Genomic DNA, 10,716 nt, shown 5'->3' with positions numbered 1-10,716 from the left:
TAGTGTGAATGAATGAAATGTACAGTAGTGTGTCTTTATTTGTTCCTAAAGGCCACACTCTGAGAACCCCGAAGCTATATTTTAAAACAAAAACACATGCACAGTATAGCTACCTAATGTGTAATTTTCTTTGAAACACGAGTGCCTGGAGAGAAATTGTGCCTTAATAATTATGCTATCAGTTTTTATTTTTTGGATAACTGACACAAGAGAAACTGTCTCCTTTGGTAGTGTTGCTTTGCTTTCAAATACTGACAGCCATTTACCCCAAATGACTGTAAGCCATGGATTTAAACCAATTTGATGAATGGATTTTATATTTGATTTTATACAATTTATGCAACAACAATAAGGCAGGAAAATCAAGGGAAAAAATGTACATCTGAGTCCCAGGAACAGCTCAGTTGGTACCTAAAATCAGATGCAAACTCCACACATGTATAGGAACAGTTCTGATTGTAGCATAATCTTCACTAAAGCCACGTGGGCATCTCAACAACTGTTTCAGCTGAATATTACAGGGGTGACTGATGTTGAAAGGTGGCAGCGGTGCACTTGCCCACCTACTTTGATTAATATTACTGTGAAAAACACTGCTTGAACAAACAAAATGAAAAACAGTGAATAAATACTAATTAAAAATATAAACAACTGCTGTTGTTCACGTCCTAAAATACAGGGCTGCTTATTAATCTGCCACAAAGTGTTGAAGACTAATGAACACTATGTAATGCCGCTCTAGACATGACAATAATCGTGACAAATGAGTTTATTACTAGAATTTATGCAACTCACCTCAGCTATGACAAGACTAATAAGTCATTTTGGGAAGCTTGCATAATGTTATTTGTAAATTCAGCTTCATTTCCTTCACTCATCATGTAACTTTTTCTTGGAAATTAAGCATTAGAAAGTTTGAAGGTCTGAGTTCATAATCAAACTTTTTGTTGGCTGTTTAATACAAGGCAAGCACTTCCCATCACTGTAAGCCTAACAGGTAAACAGAGAGAAATCCTGGAGGAAAACATGCTGTGGTCTGCGAGGAAGCTGCTGCTCAGGAGATTTATTTCTCTGCAAGACAATGACCCACAACAAAAAGCTAAAACCACAGAGGATCAGCTTTAAAAGTTCTGCAGTGGCCTATTCCAGACCTCAATCTAATTCACAATTTGTGGCAGAACATGAAAATTGCTGCTCGCTCACAGGCCCTATTCCACTAGACAGCATGAGCAGTTTTTGCCAAGAGAATTGGAAAGAACTGCATCTATTCTTAAGAGAAAAACTTTAGGGGAGGGGGGTCAAGACAGTGTGTGAATTTAATATTGAACAGAGGAGACAGACATTAATGATCTGGCCCATTCAAGTCATTAAATAATTTTTTTTTATTTCTTTAAGAATAACTGAAGAAAAGTGTTAGCAATTTCTGTACATTTTTTTTGTAATTGTTTTCCCTTGAATTTGCTGAAAACCTTGAATGATCAACAGGGCTGAGAAATGTTATGCTGCCACATAGTGCACTTTTAACCTAAAAAGAATATGATTAGTCCATGGGCATCCATCAGTTTCCTTGGAATATACTCCAAGAGTTTCCTTAAACTGCTGACACTGTTGACTCCAGCTTCATGTTATTATCTCCTCTCAATCCCAGTTCATCATTGTCAAAAAAGAGGCACATTAGAAATACTGCCATTTTCCAAGGACTGTGTCTTTGATTGCATCAACAAACTGTGCAGGCACCCAGTAGACCCAATACTGCGAAGCTTCCGTTGGACCCAGCTGAAAAGCCTACAAAAATGAAAGACAAACTGGTGAGTGCATCGAGTGGTTTAAGACACGTTTCCAATTTCAAACATGTAGAATGAGTAAACACTTTATGGTTTGTATAGATTTTAAATGACAATTTAGTTTATAGGAAAAAAAAAAAAAGAACACAAGCTAAACAAGTTTCAACCATTTTCAGTAAGGTCAGATGGAATGACATGGAAATCTAGACTTCACAAGGCCTAACAGCTATGCTGTAACACAAACACCTGCTTTATTCACATGGTAGCAAATCAATGCATTCAGGCACATAGACATGGCCAAGATGACCTGCTGAGGTTTATACTGAGCATCAGAATGTGGAAGAAGTGACTGAACGCGGCATGTTGCTGGTACCAGATAAACTGGTTTGAGTGTTTCAGAAACTGCTGATCTACTGGGATTTTCCCGCACAACTATTTCTAGGGCTTCCAGAGGACGGTCTGAAAAACAGAAAATATCCAGTAAGCAGCAGTTCTTGGAGAGGATGCTTTGTTGATGTCAGAGAGAAATGGCCAGACTGAGCAAACAGGAAGGCAACAGTAACTCAACCGACCCCTGCTTACAATCAAGGTATGCAGAAGAGCATCTCTGAATAATGCCGGACTTTGAAAGAGACCGAGTATGGTTACAGCAGCAGAAGACCAACACCGGGTGCCACTCCTGTCAGCTAAGAACAGGAAACAATTTGTGCAGACTGATGGTCTGACAAATCTTGATTTTTGCTGCAACATTTTGATGATAGGGTCAGAATGTGGTGTAAAAAAATCCCATTCAATTTCAATTCTACTACAAAATCAAGTAACACCACAGCACAGATCCAACCTGCTCTGTATCAATGGTTCAAGCTGCCGGTGGTGGGGGCAGCCTGGCGTGGAGGATAATTGATTTTCCATTGGGTCCATTACTATTAACTGAACAGCATACCCTAATATTGTTGCTGATCATGTGTATCAATTTATGACTGCAATGTGTCTATCATCTGATGGCTGCTTCCAGCAGGATGACACACCATGTTACAAAGCTCAAATATTCTCAAACTGGTTCCTTGAACATGACAATGAGTTCACTGCACTCAACCGCCCTCCACAGTCACCTGATCTCAATTCAAAGGAGGACCTTTGGGTGAAATAGGAGATTCCCATCATGGATGTGTGGCCCACAAATCTGCAGCAATGATGTGATGCTATCATGTCAATATGGACCAAAGTCCCTGAGGAATGTTTCCAGCACCATGCCACAAAGAAATGAGGCAACTTTGAAGGTAAATCGGGTCTAACCTGGTACTAGCATGGTGTACCTTATAAAGTAGCAGATGACCGATGATGATATTGCCTCTTAGAAGACCTTCAAACACAATCCAATAAAGTGTTATTTTACAATGTAATATGATATACTGCATGTAAAAAAACCAAACTGTTGTCCTAAATTTTTCTTTCAATTTAAAGTAAACAAGCTGGATAAAATTGAATGCCTAGCTCACAGCGTTCTTAAATCTTAAATCATCCCCTTTTTTCTCTTCTATCTACTTTTAATATCTCTCTCTTCAGTGATGCAGGAACACACTCTGAGCAAAGCTGCAAGCATCACTTTTCATTTTTGAGCTGAAAGCATTGAAAAACACAAAGCATTGTTTTGACTCCACTATTGTGCGTTTGGATATTTTTGCTCTACAGTTGTAACATTACCTGGATTTGTGTGATATGTGATGAGATGGTAATAAAGCTCAACACCAGGGAAGTCCCTCAAAGCCCCACGCTATGTGTTCAGATTATACTATTTGTTTGAATACACTTGTGGAAAGCTTTTGATTGTTGGGTTTTTTTTTCTGTATTATTCTAGGGGTTTTACCTTACAATATAAAGCACCTTGAGGTGCTTTTATTGAATTACTATGAAATTCACAGCTTTATACAGCCTCATATTTCTGTCTCTTTTTTGTCCATGCACAAAGTATCTGCTTCTTCATGATGTTAGCCATTTTTGGAGAGAGCAGAGCTGGAAGTTAACAGTAAGTTAGCCAGTTAGTTGACATCTAAAGATGTAATACCATGTTCTGACTGAAGTTTTTATAAAAACAAAGCCAAAAACCCAAGAAACAAAGAAAACTCAACCCCAACGATGTTTTGGAGGTTTAGTGAAGTTGGGTGATAATGACCTCATAATCCGTAGATAGCTAGAGATATTGTCAGGCTAATACAGACACGGGACAGGGAAGATCTAGGATGAGTATTAAACTGTTTTCAATACTAGTTCAAGTTGAGGCTCTACCCGTTCATTCATCTTCTACCGCTTATCCCAGTCTAAATAGAGGCACAGACCTCCCTCTTCCTAGCAGCTCAGCCAGTTCTTCCCCAGGTGATGCTGAAATGTTCCCAAGCCACCCAAGAGACATAATCTTTCCAGAATGCCCTGGGTCTACCTCACAGCTTCCTCCCAGAAGGAAATGCCTAAAACAGCTCCCCTATGAGGCGCCCAGGAGGGATCCAAGCAAGATGACCGAACCACTTCAGGAGGCTCCTTTTCATGTGGAGGAGTAGCGGCTGTACACTGCACCCTTCCCAAATGGCCAAACTCCTCACCTATCTCTGTGCCTGAGCCCAGACACCCGTCACAGAAAGCTCATTTCCACAATCAACAATCTTATTCTTTTGGTCACTACCCAGAGCTCATGGTCATGGGTGAAAGTAGGAACATAGATCAACTGGTAAATCAACAGCTTTGCTTTCACACTCAGCTCTTTCTTCACCACAACGGATCGGTACAGCATCCACATCTATGCCGCTGCCGCAGTCTGTTAATCTCCCACTCCTTTCTTTCATCACTGTGAACACATCTGAGATACGTGTTGAGGGTCCTGTGACTGAATATCTTTTGGGGGCTTGTGTCTATTTACAAATCAAAAACAAGGGGGAAAGCACTGCAGCACTTTAAAAAACCGAGAACCTCAACCAGGACAAAAGGTCATTACATCATCTCTTAACAAGTGGATAGGATACCAACCTCAGACATAAGATGCTTTAGATCTCTGTAAATGTTAAGAAACATTTTTTGTTCTATTGAAAAAAAATCTTGTTGTGACTACATAAATCAATTACAGTACCTGTCCAAAACTATTTCAGACAATGAAGACCAAACGTAGCTTTTCAGATGAAAGTTAATGTAGAGAAGTCACTGAACAGCAAAGGACGACTCCGCCACCGAGGCGCACACACTTCAGTCACTTTAGTGAACAGCCATACCAGCTATATACCACGAGCAGACAGTTACCATCATGTGATAGTCCTCGTGGCCTTCGATGGGTTCAGACACTATGTTTTTAATGGAGCCCATTGGGACTTTCTCCGTCCTCTCTGCAGATGAGAAATTTAAACCATCAGCATCTTTGTGTTGCAGCACATTTTGCAAAAGTAGGTTAGTAGTAGTCTCACCCTTTGTTCCAATCCACAACTGATCTTGCTCCAGTTTGAATGTGAGTCTAACTTTTCCTCCGGACTTGTTATACATTCCGGATAAAGGCACTGTTGGTAATCGTTCCTGTGAAGCGGGACAAGGCAACCATCGTTCTGTTCAGTTTCAAAGTTATTCAACACACTGAATCACTGTAAAAGCACCTTTATCTGCAGTTAGTAACAGCTTCATCTTCTCTTACCTTTGCTCCTTTAATAGCTGGCATGATGTCATCAGGTTTACCTTTATCCAAAACTTTCCTGTGTTGCTGAAATAATAGTACAGATTTAAAATAACAAATACAAAAACAATCTTTTTCTATAGTACGGTGACAAATCCTACCTTTTGCCTGCATAAAGGCTCCTTCTTGTTTTCTTCAGCTTTAACTTCCTGCTGGACGACTTCTTTGGGTGTATTTACAGCTAATACATCATTTATTGTAGAACCTACTACCATTATTTTTGCACCATTTGTAATCTTTATTTCACGTAGCGTCTTGTCCTCTGGAAGCAATCCTTTATACATCACTTTCTGCATTGCCGGTGGAAGACCTGAAAAAAAGAAGAAGAAAGAACTATCTTTGAGTTCTTAGTGTTCACAAGATACTAAAAACATCTGCTGTAACAATTAGTTTACCATTTTTTTTATGCTGTTTGCTCTTACCAGTGAGTGAATGAATCCTCTCTTTTAGTTTGGCTCCGGTGCTATCAACAGGAATTTTCAGATCATATTTATTTTTGTTCCAGATGATCTTCAAGTCCACTGTTTCCTGCTTGTCCTCTGTGTCATCTCCATTGCTAATATTAGAGTCCTGAGTTGTGGAGTTTCCTGCATCTGTGTGAGACGTAGTTTCTGCACCACCTTTTTCAGCATCTTCACCTAGTGGTTCAGCTTCTTTTGGCTTTGCCTCAGTTTCCATTATGACTTCTTCACTTCCTGGAAATGGACAAAATCTTAGACTTATGTTCATTTTAAGTAACCCTGTCAAGTTTTTAAAATAGTATATTTCAAATTTTCCACATACTACAGAGTATAATGCAGTCTATACAGTTGTGGTCAAAGTTTGCATACATTCATGGGCATAAATGTCATAGTAACATTGAGCTTTCAGTGATTTCTTTGAGCTGCTCTTTTTCCAGGGTAGAATGATTGTACAGTATACACCTTTAATGACTTTAAAAAACAAGAATTGGTTGCACAAGTCTGAATTTATTTTGGATTATCTACAATCCGTACAGGGTCAAAGGTATACATACAGGCTCAAGTATATACATAAATCCCCTCTAATACTTGGTTAAATGTTCCTTAGCAAGTTGCACCTCAACCAGATGCATCCGGTAGCCATCAACAAGCTTCTGGCATAATTCTGGCTGGATATCTGACCACTCTTCTTGGCAGAATTGATAGAGTTCATTAATATTTGTTGAGTTCATTTAAATTGATTGGTTTCCTGGCACGGACCCGGCTTTTAAGAACAGTGCACAAATTTTCAATAGTGAAGTTGAAGAACTTGGGAGGTAGTCATCAGTCTTCATTACTCCATCTACTTTGTGCAACCAGTTTGTGTGTACCAGTACTACTGGCAGCACCATGCTTGACAGCTAATCTAGTATTCTTAAGTTTGAAAGCCTCAACTTTACTGCTCTAAACATACCGCTTGTTATTGTGGCCAATAGCTAAATCTTTGTCTCATCTGACCATAAAACGTTTCTCCAGAAGGCATTTGGTTTGTCCATGTAGGAAGCTGCAAATTTTAGTCAAGCTTGAAGGTGTCAATTTTGGATCAGCAGTTTCTTTCATGGTAGCCACCCTCTCAGTTCATGATGATATAAAACTTGCTTCACTGTGGACAGTGATGCTGGTGTTCCAGCTCATGGCAGGCTTGAGCCTCAGTGGTTCTTGGGCTGTTCCTGAACATCCTAACCAATTTCTTCTCATTTGATGGTGTTAATTTGGGTCTTCTTCCAGACCTTGACAAAGTGCTGAATATCTTGTACTTGCATACAATTTTTTGAACTGCTGATCTTGGAATCTGCATTTATTTAGAAATTGCCCCAAGTGACTTTTCCAACTTCTGTAAATCTACAATTCTCCTTCTTAGATCTTCCCTGAGTTCCTTGGACTTTGCCATTGTTCTGAGTAGTGGTCAATCCAATCAGTGCTGTCAAACAAATACTTCTTATGCTGACAAAGATAAACTACCAGTTGCAGTCAATCGTGGTCACTAGTGAGAAGTTAATAGGCCTTGGTTTTGCCAAGTTAAAAGACACTGTAGAACCTTCAGCACCACTTTTTAAAAGCAAATGTATATATTTGAGCCTGGATGTATACCTTTGCCCCTTTGTGGATTAGAGACAATGCAAAATAAATTCAAACTTGTGCACCCAATTCTTGTTTTTTAAAGTCATTAAAGATGTATGGTGTACAATCATTCCACGCCGGAAAAAGAACAGTTCAAAGAAATCATTAAAACCACCAAATTACCATAACATTCATGCTCATAATGAGTGTAGGTAAACGTTTGGCCACAACTGTATGGAACTGATAACTGGCTGTCTAAGAATTGTATCTGTTCGTCTTTCTGTGTAGAAACAATGAAATGCAACCCAGTCTAGTAACAAGTCAGTTTCGTCTCTAAAGCTGAAATTGAAAGTTATTCAAATCTGTTATTATATCTGTTATTATTTACACACATATCCCAGAAACCCAGTACAGGGTGGCCATCAATGCCAGCAACAGCACTGCAGAAAACAATACATCACAAAATAACAACCTCAAAGTTTTCTAAAGAGAGAAAGAAATGTGCTGGCTGAGCCTATAAGCTGATTACACTCGTGTCTCCTGCAACAGACAAACTTTTGGCATTAAAAGCAACAACAGACTAAAATTTTAATATTCCTATCATATTCAGGTAACTGTGACATTTACTAAAATGCCTTTCTTTAAGTGAACTTTAATTGCTTTTTTATTACAAGTGTTTCCTGTGGTTTATACAGGAGGTCGACCACTTTGCTTTAAATGCATTGTCATAGTTTCCTATGAATTAGTATTAGGGCAGACAGACATATACAATATCAGGTTTTTACAAGATTTACAAGATTAACACAAAGACTGTATCTATAGAAATCTTGGGTTAGCCCAAATTAATTATAAGAAATTAAATGCTAGTATTTGCAGTATATTAAATTAGTTTAACCTAGTTAATACATAACAAAATGGTAACAGCAAGTCTTGGAGCGTACCAGCACATAAATAGAACTATCCTAACTAGCTGCATGTCAACTGCAGATCCCAGCACAAGAACTATTAAAGAATATTGCTAACAGCCTCAAATCATAATTTTTTCCCCTCCAAATTCCCACTGATCTAGGACATACTGAACTCAAACTAAAAGCCCTATGCCAGCCCACTGCCTTTGGATGACATGTCAATTTCTTTGCAAACTGCAGCAAAGTTTACACTCGAATTTTTGGCTATCTGCTTTAACAAAATGCAGCCTTAACTTCTTTAACATGATGTCAATTAGTCTGGAAATGATTGAAATAACAGTACACAACAAATAAGTTCCACCTAGCAGCCTTCATTACACTGACTGAGTTGGAGCTGTGTAAACACAGTTTTTTTTTTTCCTCTCAATAAGTCTGTTTTTCCCACTACCAAAAATGATGGATTTGTTGTGAAAGACTGATGATGTAGAGCTTCTCTTATGAAAGTAATGCTGGTGACTGTCGGTGAGCATATTGAACAAACAATCAGCCAGCCAACCCTGAGACTAAAGTCCTAAAAGCGATAGAAATAAAGTGCCAAGTTAAAATCAACCCTTTAATTTGTTCACTACGTATTTTCTCTTTTTTTTGTGGCAAATACAGTGCTTCCCACAGAATCCGATTCGATTTGTGGCAGCACTGAAGCAGGGTACATGTATATGTATACTTATGTAGTAAAAGGGAAAGCCAACCATGCTTTTTTTTTTTTTTTAAATAAATAAGGTCATCATTCTGTGGAAGACACGAACTCCACATAATCTTGCAGACATTATTTAACATCAATCAATTACCAAAATAGTTGTGAATTAGCTGAGTGATGGAACTCTGCTAATTATTAAACATAAACAATGAAACATGTAGCTTAACCTAGATGGCTTACTGCCTCTAATTTAAAAGGAAACAAAGGGTGAAACTCAGCTCGTGTTTACACAATAAAGTCCTGTGAAATATATTTATCTAACTCCATCTCTTTTGAGAAACTTTGAATAAGCCTTTTTTCTTTTTTACTTTGATGTGACATGGATCATAGTTAAAGTCTACTTGACCTACATATTTTGGAGCTTTTAAGTCAATAAACTAGAAGTTGACATTATACAATTTATGCAGGTATATATATATAAGAATTTTTATGCAGTTCCCGATATTTTCACACAATAAGTTGTTTTGTATGGAGCTATAACGGCTTAATAACAAAGTATGTAACGAAGTCTAATTCAGTCTTTTCTAAGCACTTTCCCCCCTCGTGGTTTTTCTAGGTCTTTCCACCGCTTATTTCACCCCCCATCTAGTAAGCAGTCTTTCGATGTGTGCTGAGAAAGAGGCTATATAAAAGCGAATCACGGCCAAAACAAAACATATTTTGTTTGTTTTTTGGTTAAGTATTTTTAAACCAAAATAAGCACTCGCAAAACAACAATTCTTATAATAATGTTGGCCTTATTGCAAAAACAAATAACGTAAGAATACTGTATGTTAGTACTTCATCGATACCATACTTAACCGTATACAGTTAGCTGTTTAACAGCTTAAGTTATTTTGATGAGAAGAAAACAAAACTAGCACTTGTTAAATCACATTACATTAACTGCAGTCCTTCACACATCCAGCTAAATGTATCTGAATGTTAGCAATGGTTAACGTTAGCTAGCCGCAACACTGGTGAACGTAAAAAAAAATAACGGTGCGAAAACACGAAAATGCCCATTCAGTATATTTACACTACATTTAGAGGTACGTATAATTTCATTAACATTATCTAAGCTCAATTTAAAAATATTAAGAAAAGACTGCTGAATTTTCTCAATACCCACCATCCTGGGTCGCCATGATGATTGTGTACAATCTGTTGTAGGTTGTGGCAAAGATACTACAGCACGCAGGATGGCTCCAGTATTCAGGGAACAGCAGCTAAAAATTGTCCTTTTGCCGACACTTAGGCGTGACAACGTAGAAGCAAAAAAACTATTTGATCGGTTGTTTTAAACTCGCATTATTTATCCATCTATATGTAACCAAACAAAGTTGAAACGTTTATAGTTTCAGTTGGCTCGTGGGCAAACGGAGCTAAAGGAAACGCGCATGCGCTCACGAAAACAACTGCAGATAACTTTGTTGTTGTTGCTGTAAAATCCGCTCTATTCGGAATTGACCAAAAGCTATTATCGAAATACTTCAGTTAAACATAAGGGTAGCAAAACGCA

The 10,716-nt window shown here is 38.2% G+C and overlaps 1 protein-coding gene across 1 annotated transcript; it reads right to left on the bottom strand.

Moving 5' to 3' along the window:
• Nucleotides 1–1,367: 1,367 nt before the first annotated feature.
• Nucleotides 1,368–10,716, bottom strand: ubfd1 (ubiquitin family domain containing 1). Its single transcript, XM_030735379.1, has 7 exons — nucleotides 10,327–10,716; nucleotides 5,913–6,185; nucleotides 5,592–5,800; nucleotides 5,452–5,517; nucleotides 5,231–5,336; nucleotides 5,070–5,152; nucleotides 1,368–1,785 (listed from the first exon to the last, which is right to left on the bottom strand). The coding sequence occupies exons 1-7, from the start codon at nucleotides 10,340–10,342 to the stop codon at nucleotides 1,675–1,677; spliced, it is 864 nt and encodes a 287-aa protein (XP_030591239.1). The 5' UTR covers nucleotides 10,343–10,716; the 3' UTR covers nucleotides 1,368–1,674.

Source organism: Archocentrus centrarchus, chromosome 8, assembly GCF_007364275.1.
Source record: "Archocentrus centrarchus isolate MPI-CPG fArcCen1 chromosome 8, fArcCen1, whole genome shotgun sequence".
NCBI classification, from domain to species: domain Eukaryota; kingdom Metazoa; phylum Chordata; class Actinopteri; order Cichliformes; family Cichlidae; genus Archocentrus; species Archocentrus centrarchus.
Note: the sequence above shows the minus strand (reverse complement) of the source record. Positions and strands in the feature narration are given on the sequence as shown.